Raw genomic sequence first — 14,393 nt, 5'->3', positions numbered from 1 at the left:
TGGAGAAGGAAATGGCAACCCACTTCAGTATTCTTGCCCGGAAAATTCCATGTACATGGGGTCGCAAAGAGTCGGACAGGACTGAGCACAAAGGACAGGGTAGGATACTATTTTTTGAGCACCTACTATAATACACATATCAGCTTTGAAGTTAAAGGCTTTACAGAATATTTTTTTAAGCCTCACACTAAGGTTAGGCAAGCTAGGTCTCCTTAATAGCCCTCGATTATTATGGAAATATGTAAAGGTTTGGCAGATTGAGTATCTCGATAGACGTCACTAGCTGAGGGGACAGGACCATCGTTCAAATCCAGCCTTTCCTCTTCCGGGCAGGTCCGCAGGACTTGCCTCTCCGCAAGGCCTGGCCCCGCCCACCGTCCCCTCTACGCCTGCGCGCTCCTCGCGCCAGCCCCCGCCCCCGCCGCCGACTCGCCATGCGCACGCGCAGTGCATCTCCATGTGGGCGCGGGCCGTCATCCGGCCCAGCTGAGCAGTGGCACGTAAACCCCTAGGTTGCAAGACCCTCCGGCCCGCCTGCACCGTCTTGCTGTTGCCCTCCTCTCTCGGTCTTCCCGGCCCCCACCCCCACCACAGCGCACTTCGACATGGGCAAGAGCCGGACGAAGCGCTTCAGGCGACCTCAGTTCTCGCCTACGGGCGACTGTCAGGCCGAGGCGGCGGCGGCGAACGGGACGGAGCCAGAGGAGGACGACGGGCCAGCGGCTGAGCTGCTGGAAAAAGTGAGGCGAGGGCTCGCCGGGGCCGCGCGGGGAGGGCGGGGGAGCAGGCGGCGCGCCGAGGCCGCCGGCCGCGCCGCGCGCCCCTGCCGCCGCGCCCCTGCGCGTGCGCTCTGCCGGCCGCCTGACCACTTGCTCTGTCCCGCAGCTTCAGCACCCGAGCGCCGAGGTCCGCGAGTGCGCCTGCGCGGGGCTGGCCCGGCTGGTGCAGCAGCGGCCGGTGCTCCCGGGTCTGGCTCGCCGGGACGCCGTGCGCCGCCTCGGGCCGCTGCTGCTCGACGCCAGCCTGGCGGTGAGGGAGACAGCGGCCGGCGCACTGAGGTGAGCGGGGAAGGGGGATCCGGGGTGATGCCCTTGGATCCGGGCATCGGCGTCCAGCCAGCGCCTCCTGTGCGCCTGGCACCGTCGCTCACGGGTTTCATCCTCAGAGCCCTTGTCTGCGGCACCGCTCGGGAGGGCCAAGAACTGGCTATGCTCTCCTGTTTGCAGAGGAGGGATCTGAACTCAGGCTTCGGATTCCGGAGGACCTCATGAGCCCCGGACCACACGTATTCCATCTGTCCGCCTGACTGCTTCAACTGCAGTAGCCATCTGCCAAGCGTCCTCTGCTCAAGGCTTATTAGCGCACGTTGTGCCCTCCCCAAGGAGACTTCATAGAGTCCTGAGGTTCGGTGAACTCTTCCATTGTATCAGATTTTCTAGACGCGAGGGATTTTGAGAAAGCAGAACGCTGAGCAAGACACCCAGGATCTGTGCCTTCACAGAACCATGTTGATGTAGAGACAGGGAACTAGTAACCAGATGAAAAATAATATTAGGTTTTAAGCGGTGCTATGCAGAAACCAAGAAGATAGTAGCCGGAGGTGGGAAGTTACTTTAAATTGGATAATCTCTAGATAACATTTGTGAACTAAGAGCTGAGGTAGCCTAGAGCCAGAGGTGGACACACAAGGGGAAGAGCATTCCTGACAGGGAGGAGCAACAGCAAAGGGCTTGGCACGGTTAAAGAAAGGGAAGGTTATGTGGCTGAGTAGAGTAGAGGGTGCACATTACAGGGACTGAGGCTGGAGAGACAGATAAGGACTCAGTGGGGAAGAGCTTAAGGACCTATTCTAAGCTAGAGTGACTGGTCTAATTTACCTTTTCAGAAGGGCTGGTAGCTGCACTGAGAATGGACTGTAGAGGGGGCCAGAGAAAAGTTAATATTTGTAGTTCTCATAGCTCTGTATTTATTCTGTTTCATTCATTACTGTAGCAGGTTTATACTGAGAGCCTGCAGTGCCAGGCAGTGGGCTAGTGGGAGTGAACAAGACACATAATTTCAGTTCTTAATGGATCTTACAGTTTTGAGGGAGGCAAGCATTGCACAAATAATCACATAAGTGTGTAATTACAACCAATGATATTTACAAAGGATGCTATGGGGTGGTTCGGGGAAGAAAACTAAGGGCATGATGTTTGAGGTGTCTTCACAATCAAAATTATATGTAGTCAGGATTGTTTCAGGGAAGGTCATTCTCAGTAGCCTCACCCTTCTTATACTTGAAGTCTTGATTCCAGGAAAAGGTCCCTTCATACAGGAACAGGCAGGAGAATTCCCTAGCAGTCCAGTGGTTAAGACTCCGAGCTCTCAGTGCTGAGGGAGCAGGTTCAATCCCTGGTCAGGGAGCTAAGATTCCATAAGCATCATGGCACGGCCAACAAAATTAAAAACGATCAGGCAGTAATTGATTTACATTAAATAGGAAAAGTCTTCTCTCTCCCTGGGTACTGCCTCAGTCCTGAGAATTACATTGTTACAAGACAAAGTCATCTCTTTACTTCATGTAGAGCAAGGATCAGAACAGGTGGAGTTCTGTGGATTGGTTCTGCAGCATCTTACAGAAACCATAAAGCGATTTCAAACGGGAAGTGTTAAGTACGTGTAGACATAGAAATAAACTTGAGTGCTTAGTATGTTTTATGACATGTGATCTGAAACTGGTGTGTTTTAAACATCTTGTGTAGAAATCTCAGCGCTTGTGGCGGTTTTGAAGTTTGTGATGACATGGTGACCAAGGACATCATGACTCCACTGGTTGCACTGCTGAAAGAGGTATGCCGCTTTCCCAAGTCTCTGTTAGTGCACGCACTCGAACAGTTTGGGGTTTTGTCTTGTTTCTAAGTACTTTGGTGTCATTTTGTCTTCCTCAAAACATTCTGTAGGAATTGTGTTTCTTTTCCTGGAAACACTGATCTCTTATCTTTGACACTAGTCTCTAGTTTGTCCCGGCTACCTTTATTTATCTGCTTGTTGGAAAGGACCTTCCTAAAAGTATAGACTGCCTCCTTTAGACTTCAAACTTCATAGGATGAAAATCATTCGTGTTTATTGGATGCTTAATTATGTGTCTTGTGTGTTATTTTACTGAATCCTCAAAGCAGTCCTATTTGGCAGGTATCCTTTGTTATTCCTGTTTTACAGATGAGGAAGCTTAAGCACAGACATTAAGAATTTGCTGAGAAGACTAGATTAAGTTCTCAAAATTTCTAATGTGCCACCTTTATTGCAAGATGCAGTTCAGGGATTAAGGAGTTCTTCCCCTATCATACCTCTGGTCTCTGTATTGATGGGTAATTTTCACTTGAGGCTGTAGAAAGAAGATCCAGGTTTGATAAGAGACATCATCATCAAAGGGACATCTTGTCCCTTTAGAATAGTAATTCTCATCGGGGTGATGTAACCCGCAGGGGACATTTGGCAATGTCTGAAGACATTTTTAATTGTCACGGCTTCGGGGGAGGGGTTGCTTCTGGCATCTGGTGCACAGAGGCCAGCTGGGCATGGTGTGACAGCAGAGTGCACTGCGTGTGCAGCAGTAGAGTGTCCCACGTGCACAACAACAAGGAATCATCCCGTTCAAGATGTCAGCAGCGCTGAGTGTGAGAGGCCTGACTGAGAGAATGTCGTGGATTGAAGGAGGGGGCAGAACTGCGGAGGGGTTCAGAGCACCCACTTCGGAGCCAGGGTGCCTGGACCTGAATCCCACTTCACTCGATACTAAGCTATGCCTTCAGCAGGCTCTCTGTACCTCAGTTTCCCATTTGTAGCAGGAGACTGGGGATAACAGTTCATCTGCGTCATAGATTTATGGTAACAGTTAAATGACTTAATAGACAAGAAATGCTTAGAATAGTGCCTCGCACTTAGAAGATGCTATATATAGATGTTAGCTGTTATTATGTGTTACTTTTCTTTGCCTTATATATTTACCACGTTAGATAAAATATTTTGTATTGATTTTACATTTTTACTTAAGATGTGAAATGCTTTATATCCAGCTTGTACAGTGAGTTGTGAGAAATTGATGGACTGGTGTTAACTGTCATTTTTGATGTTTTTGTGATTCTTCACTGCCTTTTGCATTTCTGTTTGTTTATTCTTTTGAACAAAGGTGCTAATCATGGTATTTGGTTACAGTGTAGTACTGGACTGGATTCAAATGAGATGTCTCCTCAGAAAAAAAGAGATCAGAACAGAAATTCTATTGAACACATAGCCAACGAGGCCGTAAACGTGCTATGGAATATATGGTAAGATGCTTTCCAGATGCAGCTTCCCTCTTCAATGCTACTCAGGCTTCTACTCTCTCTGTTAAACTGAAGTGGAATTTCTGTTCTCCTTGGTAGGCCTGTAAATCTATTAATGCATCTGTTAGTGCTTGGTAGGAGGTCTCGTCCAGCGACCTAAGATCAAGTGTCCTTCCCAAGCTCTTGTCCTGGTAGCGTAACTGCATCATTTTTAATTTTTTTGCCTTTCTGTGTGGCATGCAGAATCCTAGTTCCCTAATCAGAGATTGAACCTGTGCCAGCGCTTCTCGGAGTCTTAACCACTGGACTGCCAGGGAAGTCCCGCTACATCTCTCCTTGCTTTATAACTCTTCTATCCAGTTATTGCTCCTGACAGAAATAAGAGAAACTGTGGTCATTAGTGGCCCCTGCACCGCTTCCTCCCCCACTGCCTGTGTACCTTAAGCAGCAGTTGTCTTAAAGCTGGCCAGGCTCCAGTGTGATAGATACTTTGATCTGGAATGAGACAGGGCCCACAGACCTTGGTGAGTGCCATTTGAACAGGAAGTAGATGTCTGAGAAGACCTCCTTTGGCCCCAGTAGAAAGGAGACCACGCTCTGTTCCATCATTATAGCAGTGGGTGGGGGCTTGCTTTTAAATGGAGATGGCTAGAAATACAACCTGGATTTTTTTTCTGCCCCATTTTATTGGACCACATTTCTAGCTGGAGTCTCTCATAGTTTCTTATTTTCCATCAACATCCATGGTTATTTCTGACCTCTTAGAGGTATCTCTCAGAATACAAGGTTAAGTTGGATCCTGGAAAGCTACCTACACTGCTTGACTACCTACAAGCAGTCAAACTTGCCTGTGGTTTCTTTCTTTTTTTGGCTGTACCACTTGGCTTGAGGGATCTTAATTCCCTGACCAGGGATCAAACCTGGGCCCCTAGCAGTGGAAGTGCAGAGTCCTAACTAATGGACCACCGGGAAATTCCCTGTGATTTCATTTTGAACTAGTGGACACATTCCACCAGGAAAATAGGAGAGGTCAGATTTGAGGAAATGGCATTCAAGCAAGCTAGTGCGTGCTATTTTTCTAATAACTTTAACTTATTTAAATTGTTGAATTTGCATTTTTAAAAAATTTTTGAACTTGGAAATTAAAAAAAATTTTTCTTTGAAAAGTGCCTGAAAAAGTGGTCCAGTAATCTTTCTTTCCTGAGTGCCCGTGAGCCCTAGTTTATGTTTAAATTATGTTTACACATGTATATATTTTATTATCTTAACCTGTATATGCTTTATTTTCCTGACTATACATGAGCTTACTGTGGGCTTCTTGAGGGGAGGTTCATAGCAGTGTTGCAGTAACTAGATGGATGGATGGATAGATGGATACGCAGACAGAAAATAGTTTATCTTTAGACAACAGGATTGGATTTAATCATTTAGTCAGCTCTCTCAGTGGTTAATCTGTCATGTGTGTATGTGGTATGTCTGGAGGAATATGCTTCTCTGGAACCATGAATGAAATTGTTATAATTATCAGTAACTGTTTACCCTATATTTAGCATATATGTCAATTAATAACATTGATTACATTAATTCTGATTCTTGTATTAGAAGATATTGTAATTTCAAAAATATTTTCTTGTAACAGTTTCTCTGTTGAAGATTGCAGAATATTATCGTTACAACAGTCTAGATGGAATAATTAAAACTTAGTTTCACTTTCTTTTAAACTTGTGCTTTTTATATGATAAAAATAGAGGCCTTTAATCCTTACTTTAATGTATTATTACTGTGATATAGTGGAAAGACAGGTAGACTGGAGCCAGGGACTCACCACTAACAAAATGTATGATCATTGGACAGATCACTTTACCTTTGGGAGCCTGGGTTTCCTTATCCACAAAAAGAGGAATTGAAGCAAATGCTTTCTAAGACCTTTTCCATCTTTAACCTCCTGTAAGGAAGCTGGCATGTAGATAAAGAGATTGGCTGATATATTGTGCTGTGATGGGAATAAAAATTCAGATAGTCAGCTGTATTCATGCACAGTGACTGTGAATGGCCATTAATTTCTTCATTGGTAGAAATGGTGGGGGTTTGACTACAATTCTGGTTCTTTTTAAAGCCTAATTATTTTTTCATGAATTTCTGTGGTTGATTTCTTAATGTTAAAATGTGAATAGTAAAACTTTTTTTTCCCCCTTCAATTTAGTGAATGCAGTAGTAGAGCAGTATCTATATTCAACAAAGAAGGGTGTTTGGAGATTGTATTAAAGTATTTAAGTAGGTTTTCCACCAATGTTGACCTGGCTATTTCAGTAGGTAAGTGAAGAAAAGTTTGTGTGCCCTTATTCAAAATATTTTATTCAGACATAACTTATTTATTCTACGGGAGTGATTTTTTTTTTTTCTCATTGTATATAAATGCATAGCTGAGATCTATTCTGAATCTTTTAAAATGTGTGATTAATTCTTTACTTACTCATGCAGTTTTCCTGCTCTTGTTTCTAAGAGGGAGGAAAGTGATTATGTGAGCATATGTGGTTTCTAATGTCTGAACATTCTTAGAAGTTTTTATTAACTCTTAAAAGTTTTTATCTTCTATTTACGGAGAAGCAGTAACCCACAACTGCCAGGCCTTTGAGCGAAAGTTAATTGGAATGTAGACGATAACCTCTGCTTTTTTTGAGAGAGGAAGATAAGTGAATGGAATTTCACATAGGCCTGCTTCCCTTCCAGACAGGGAAAACAGAGTCTGGCAGCGTTAGCAGCCTTGGCTCCCTTGCTTTCTGTCCATGGGGTTACAAGCCACTGGGGACCCTCACTCAGCAGGGGGAGGAGACAGAAACCAGGGGGTGGGTTCTATCTCAACAGAACGCTGGGGGTGAGTGGAGAAATAATGGATAAGAAGCATTTTTTATTCAACCCTTCATAACGAGAGGCATCTGTCCTTTTATTTAACTACGTATTTCTCCCGGCAAGGACAAGTTTATTTCCCTTACTGAAGTGTGTTCCCCTTACCTATGTTTCTCTTGGCTCTAGTGGAAATAGGATGGAGAAGGAAAAAATAATAGTGGAATAAATACTACTGGGAAAAAATTTTTAAATCAGTTTCTCAGAATGGAATCTTTGGCAGAGGGGAGACTTGTGAGTAAATGTGGATTTTAAAAACACTTGAACTAGAAAATTGGCAGGTGACTTTTAGTCTCAGAGGACAGTCTTTATTACAGTAAGAGAATTTTAGGAAAGTTCATAGCTTTGAAAAGAAAAACTTCACTTCTGTTTTTTGGGCCTTAAGTTTTGTTTTGGTTATTTCGTTTTTTTTCCTAAAGAACTTTTAAAAAAAGGGGATCAGAATAAAGTAATTTGACAATGTATAGCAGTATTTTCTTTGGCACTTAGCTAGGTTTGTAACTTTTTTACGACAAATGTCAGATTGCTTCTGTTTTGAAAATCAAGCAAAGCTTATATATAGTAAAAGTGAAATTCTGAAATTTCATACTATGTATTAATATCACTTTCTTTGAGCTCATGCTGTCTTAGCAATCATATCTTACCTTGGCTTTTTGTTAAAGTGAATTTAATTAGTCTCTTAATGAAAAAAAATTACACTTGGATATATGTACATATATGCATACATATGGATTTGTATATAAGTGTATTTTGGAATGCAGACTAGCGCACAGCAATAACATGTATTTTGACTACTAATTTGGATGGAAATGATCTGCTTTGGAATTTTTAGACCTGGAAAGAAATGGATTTTATGGAATGCAGTTTCTCAAAGAAAATAAATTTGGGCTTCCTCATTTGTGCTTCAGGGGTCTCTTCTGTCAAGCTTTTCATGCAGTCCCAGTTGTTTTATACTTACAGTTAGTTATTTCTAATTTGCAAGTTATAATCCATAATCTTGATTTAATTGTGAGAGAAGAGTTAAGTGCTAAATGAATCATATGTCTATTAATACTTTACCCATCTCTTAATTTACTCATATTTTTATATAAAATACCTTTTTTCTTAAATGTACTGTATCATAAGTTAACTTTTAAGATCATGCTGAATTTTTAAAATGTCCCCAAACCTAGGACTTGTCATAGACAACAGTGGTCCATGCACTGGTATTCAGCCTACAGGCTGTTTGCTACTGGTCTGTGACAAGTACAGAAATTGAGGCTAAATCTTTATAAATGTTTATAGTCATTCCACGTTGTCATGGCAATTGAGAGCCTTTTAATTTATAAAAGTATAGTTCTGTAAAGGATTATAAGTTAAGAAAAAAGAAAAGTCTTTTATAGCTCTGATAATTTGGGAAGCCATATTTGCACGAACTATGTTTGAGGAAAAGGGTGAATCTCCTACAAAATGTGTCCAGAGAAGTTGTAAAAATGCAAATTTTTTTGATGAGTCACTTTGGTTTACATTATCCTAGCGGAATTCACTTGTTTCTGAATATTTGATTTTTGTCTCTATAGCATATTGCTTGCAGACGGTGACTGAAGATAACCCAGAGCTACTGAAATCTTTCAGTACCCCAGCATTGCATGTGCTGGAATCAGCAATGCTTTCTCCTGTCAGTTCCATGGAGTATCTTCTATTGAAGACATTGATGGCAGGTAAAAGTTAACCACATGCGATAGTGTGCATTTTAGTAGCTTGTAGCAGGCAGAAGTGGAGAGGCCAAAATTCAATCAGTCACCCATTTCACCACATCAGGACTTTCTGTGCTTATGTCTGTTCTGAAATTTTTAATATTTAAATGGAATTCAAGCGATTCTGCATAATTTCAAAGCCATATAAGATTTGATGTGTTTTCAATTTGACAAACTCCTGTTGTCTGATAAAGAAATAGTGCTGTCAGGAACCCCTCTTATTTATGAAGCAGTGAGTTCAGAAGTTGACTGCAGGCATCTAAGACATGACCACTCACTTTCCTATAAGATCTTCACCCCCATTGCTTCTCCCCAGAATTTCTAAATATAGAAATAACCTGATGACATGTAAATAGTAGGTAACTTACTGTGTATTCTCCTCTTGCCCTTTGGTCTTCAAGGGTAATTTATCTTGAGAGATGTTTTGTTTTTTTCCTAAACTGATAAAATACACACAAAATAAAATTTACCATCTTAACCATTTTTAAAGTTTTTCTTTTTCTGGCTGCACTGCTCTGCTTGCGGGATCTTTAGTTTCCCAACCAGGGATTGAACGTGGCCTCTACAGTGAAAGCGCTGAGTCCTGGCCACTAGACCAGCAGAGAGCGCCCCCGCTTCTTAACCATTTTTTTTTTATAATTGGAGGATAATCGCTCTTTGATATTTCTTAAGTGTCTTTAAGTGTACAGTTGTGTTAAGTATATCCACATTGTTGTTGTAACCATCTTGCAAAACTGAAGCACTGTACACATTAAACAGCTCCCGTGTATGTTGGTCCATCCGTGGGTAGACACTTGAGTTGCCTCCACTCTTTGGTTATTGAGTAATGCTGCTAATGTGGATCTGCAAATGATCTGTCTGACTCCTTTCAGTTCTTTTTTAACAGTGGAATATACCCCAGAACTATTTTTATTCTGTCACATTTTTAAAAATTAGTGTACCTAACAGTAGCTATTGTTCTGATTTCACGAGTGAAACACCAAGAACCTGCTCCCTAGTTTGTCCGTGAGACCTTGGAATTTTAATGCTTTCCTTTTCCCTCTTGGACTGTAAGAAACTGCTCACGAGAGCAGCTCAGGTTAAGATGAAAGAAAGCCGAGACAACTTAATTTGTCTTTGTAAAAGAAACTCGTTCGGTGTTCTCTCGGTCTGTTGGCTCTCTGATCTATCAGGGCAAGGCTTTGTATGCCAGGAACGGGAGAGGATTATGAAGGACTGCTGCAGTAAAGGGAGCTGCCTCTGGGCAGAGCTTTTTGACATTTAATCAGAACTCAACAAAGGCAGTAGGACTGCGATTTCTTGAAATTACACCTGAGCTTATAGAACCAATATGGTAGACACTGTATTGAATAAAAGATTTCACAGTCAATTTCTTTGTCCTCTTGCTCATTTTTTTCCACAGGCACAATTTGGAATCTAAAGGACATTATTCCATCCAAGAGTCAGGCAGAAATCATAAATGCCATACTAAAGATCTTATCTGAAGTTCTGGAAATGGATGCTGGCGAAACGGTTGTTAAAATGAAGGAGGCTGAAACTCAAAGGATAAAAACCACTGCAGAAACTGAGGACACATTGCAGAATGCTAATGGTGATGATCTGATGGAAGATGATGAAATGGAAGAAATTCCTCATAGAAGGAAAGTCAGAAGGAAAACTTTCATTTCAGATTTACTTCCAGTAAGTCAGATTGGTGCTTTCAAACATAGATTAATACAGCTATTTTCTTTCAATAGATATCATAAACTTTGTAGGAAAATGTTGTAGCAATTAATTATGAAGTGAATTTCAGTAAAAACAGCCATGTTTTCCCATTAATTCTCGTTAAAACATCAGAAATCTCCCAAAGGAGAAAAAAAAATGTGAGATGAAACATTTGTATAGTAGAGAAGTTGAAAGATGGGTAGACCAGTGCTTCTGCAATATTTCAGAAACATGGAGTCATGTGGTGAAGAGTCTGAGCTCCTGTGGCAGGGGACATGGGTTCAATTCCTGGTCAGTGAACTAGGATACTTCATGTGGCATGGTGTGGTCAAGAAAAAAATATGTGGTCCTCTTCCTAACATTTGTATCTCACTTAAGTTTCCTACTCTCTCCCAGACTGTCTTCAAACTAAAGGATTTTTACTTTGCTCAGATAGCCCCTTGCATCCTTGTCTCTTCTACTTCAGAGTTTAGCCTTACTAAGCCAAAGTAGCAAGCCAAATTTATATTTCCTCACTACTGTTGAGCAGAGGAGGTAGGGTGACCATGAGAATTAATGATGGTTTGTAGCTTTGCAGCCTGGATAATTGTGGCTTACTTGTCCTGGGTGTGTTGTTGGAGTGCGGGTGACCAGTCTCCAGTGCAGGAAACTTTTCAGCTGAGCCCGTCAGCAGAGATGGAGCTGTTCTTTGGGAAAACATCTTTCCCAAGGAGGAGAGCAAGTCATCAGAAAGACAGGGAGGACGGCGAGCTGGGCTTTATTCATCCAAGTACACATTTTCCGTGCTTACGCTGTGTGCCAGTCACTGTGCCAAAGGCTACTGGTAGAAAGATGATTAAGACAGATTTCTTGTCTTCAGGGACCTTTTCCATCTTGTAAGAATGGACACATAATTGTAACTTATTACAGTACCTGTGCTAAGAGCAGTGCTAGGTCTGTGCCCAGACTTCTGAGTGAGTAGGCACACCTGCCTCAGCCCTGATGGGAGCAGAAAGGAAGAGACTCTCAGAAGAGGCTTGGTGGACAGAACAGCTGAGCCGTCTGAAAGGATGGGGCAAGAAATAGCATGGTGAAAGCAGGTTAGTGTTGTTCGAGGGGCCTGGCGGCAGGAAAACCAGTCAGGCAGCTGCCGAAGTCATTCTTGGGAAGGATGGTGATGCCTGAACTGGAAGGACTCTAATGATGTCCTCTCACCCTTGCTACCATCTCTCATGTGGCCTGTCCTATGAGAAACTGAATCGGAGAAGTGTCTTAAGTCAGTGTCTTCGAGTTTGGATAGATTTATTTTTAAAGAATTCTTTAAGAAAATTTTTTAATTTATGTTTTGGCCACATCACATGGCATGTGGGATTCCCTCATAGCTCAGTTGGTAAAGAGTCTGCCTGCAATGCAGGAGACCTGGTTCGACTCCTGGGTGAGAACGATCCCCTGGAGAAGGAAATGGCAACCACTCCAGTACTCTTACCTGGAGAATCCGATGGACAGAGTAGCCTGGTGGGCCACAAGTCTGGGGGGTCACAAGAGTCAGACGTGACTTAGTGACGGAACAACAGCAACGTGGCCTGTGGGATCTTAATTCCCCAACCACAGATTGAACCCATTAGAAGCACAGAGTCCTATTAGAAGCATTAATTAGAAGCATTAGAAGCAGAGTCCTAACCACTGGAACGCCAAGGACGTCCCTAAAGAATTCTTAATGGGCATAAACTCATCAGTGTTCCATCTTCTTACATTCACGAAGTCTTGTAAAGCTGAATTGGTGCTGTTCTAAAGCACTCAAATGTAGTTAAGAGCTGTTTTCTCAGTCCCCATGAATGGCTGTTAGGTGCAAAGCTTTGTGTTAAGTGCTGGGTTGAATACAAACATGAAAAGGCCATCCTGCCCTTGAGTTGCTTGGCAACTCAATATCATATCCCTCTTGTACATCTGAGTCAGAGTGGGTAGAATTTAAAGTCGGTAAACAAGCTAGACAAAGGCATAGCTGTGAGCTTTTTCATCCCAAAGGGTGTTGATAGAACCCCAGCAACATCTCAGGTGCCACGTGGAGGTAAGTTACAGATCTGGGGTCCACGTGTGGAACGTCAGGTGTAACAGATCGGGGCTCAGAGGCTCTTCCGCAGGGACTGGCATCATACTCACCAGGTCACTTTATCCTGATGGGTGCATCTGTACTGCGTTGCCCCACCCCAAAATCCCAGCAGGGGACCAGTGGGAATTCCACTTGGGCTGCCTGGGGACTCTGAGAGATCGGACGTCCCTGGCTGGGGATGGGAGAAGAACCACCCCTGCGGGTTTGCCCCATCTCCAACTTTGCTTCCGGGGGACCCTCTAGGGAATGGGTGAGTGGGGATTGGGATCCCAGACCACCAAGATAAAGTGCCACTGTTTGAAAGTATCAGTGTTTAACTGTTATTTAGAGATACACATTCTCAAGTATTACAGATAGAATTTTGGTGCTTAGAAAATGCAGTGTTTTCTAACAAAAGCTCACTTTTTAGCGAGCTTTTTAAGTCTTTAAATTTTTAAGTCTATCACCATAGCTGAGCAGACTGGATGGTTAACATGCTGGTCAGGCAGCCAGTGTTTTGGTGCCAGTAGGGTGCTAAGCATCGTGCTGCTATGTGCCAGGAATACAGATTCACAGGCAGGCAGCTCAGGTCTTTTCACGCTGCCCAGTGGCTTGTGTAGGAATCCTTTAGAATCAAAATGCTTTATTGCATCATTTAACTTAAGAAAGTGTAATTACAAACCTGGAAGGAGAGAACCAACCCAAGTTGTTGCCATAACATGCAGAAGTAGAACACTCCTTACCCAGCTTCCGCAGTTAGCAATTTTCGAATCATGGTCTATTTTCTTTCATCTCCTTCCCTACCCACTCTCTCCTCTCACTACTGAATACTTTGAAGCAAATCTCAGCTGTCATAACATTTCCTCTAGCTTGGTTCTTTATGTCAATTTGATAACAGTAAGAAGCAGGGGATTGTTCTGAGCAGGAAAGTCAGGTAAAGAAATGGAACTTCTTTCAGAGTTGTGTCATACCAGATCTTCATACCTGTTAAGTGGATGAGAGGTCAACAAGGGTGTGTCTTATTTAGAGTCTCTTCATATACATGTGAAGTGAATAGGAATCAATTTTCTGGATTAGATCCCTGGGTTGGGAAGATCTCCGGGAGGAGAGCATGGCAACACACTCCAGAATTCTTGCCTGGAGAATCCCCATGGACAGAGGAAAGAGTCTGGTGGGCTCTAGTCCATGGGGTCTCAAAAAGCTGGACGGGACTGAGCCACTCAGCACAGCACAGCAGAAGAATAAATTTTGGATATATTCTTTCCCACAGTAAAACGAACATAAATATAGGGATTCCTAAAGTCTATCTATTAAATTAGCAGTCTGCTTTTTTTTTTTAAAGAGTGTGTTTCAGAATTACAGTTAATTCATTGCACAGGAAGTTGCTAGAGGATTATAAATGAGTATGAACATTCTGGAAAAGGAGAACAGAAATATGTCTTGGATCTGTAGATGTGTTTTTAACCTTTGATCCCGTAAATCTGAGGAAAGATAACCAAGTAATGTGAATTATTCCACACTAGAGGAGTGCTTAATAAATTATAAAACATTCATTAAGGGAATATTGCACAACCATTGAAAAGACAGTTATTAATAGAAACTTTTGAGATTGGGAATCATCCAGACAACAAAATATGCATCAGTTTTTAGCATGTGCACCACTTTGGAATATCA

General features: G+C 42.6%; 1 protein-coding gene across 2 annotated transcripts in view; it reads left to right on the top strand.

The window, feature by feature from the left end:
- The first annotated feature begins 431 nt into the window (after positions 1-431).
- The window catches only part of HEATR3 (HEAT repeat containing 3), a 36,035-nt gene continuing 22,073 nt past the window's right edge, over positions 432-14,393 (top strand). The window contains exons 1-7 of one of the 2 annotated variants that reach the window (XM_055412814.2): positions 432-740; positions 886-1,058; positions 2,745-2,832; positions 4,198-4,310; positions 6,511-6,620; positions 8,771-8,911; positions 10,350-10,627. In XM_055412814.2, coding sequence (XP_055268789.2) covers positions 606-740; positions 886-1,058; positions 2,745-2,832; positions 4,198-4,310; positions 6,511-6,620; positions 8,771-8,911; positions 10,350-10,627 — 1,038 coding nt within the window. In that variant the 5' untranslated portion in view covers positions 432-605. Of the gene's footprint in view, positions 741-885; positions 1,059-1,242; positions 1,404-2,744; positions 2,833-4,197; positions 4,311-6,510; positions 6,621-8,770; positions 8,912-10,349; positions 10,628-14,393 lie in introns of those variants that run through there. The other variant, XM_055412815.2, reaches the window with a different exon arrangement.

The sequence above is a fragment of the Moschus berezovskii genome, chromosome 22 (genome assembly GCF_049115385.1).
Source record: "Moschus berezovskii isolate FMDL1 chromosome 22, NW_MosBer_1.0, whole genome shotgun sequence".
NCBI lineage: Eukaryota > Metazoa > Chordata > Mammalia > Artiodactyla > Moschidae > Moschus > Moschus berezovskii.
The sequence above is the reverse complement of the archived record's forward strand: the minus strand, read 5'-3'. Positions and strand labels throughout refer to the sequence as shown.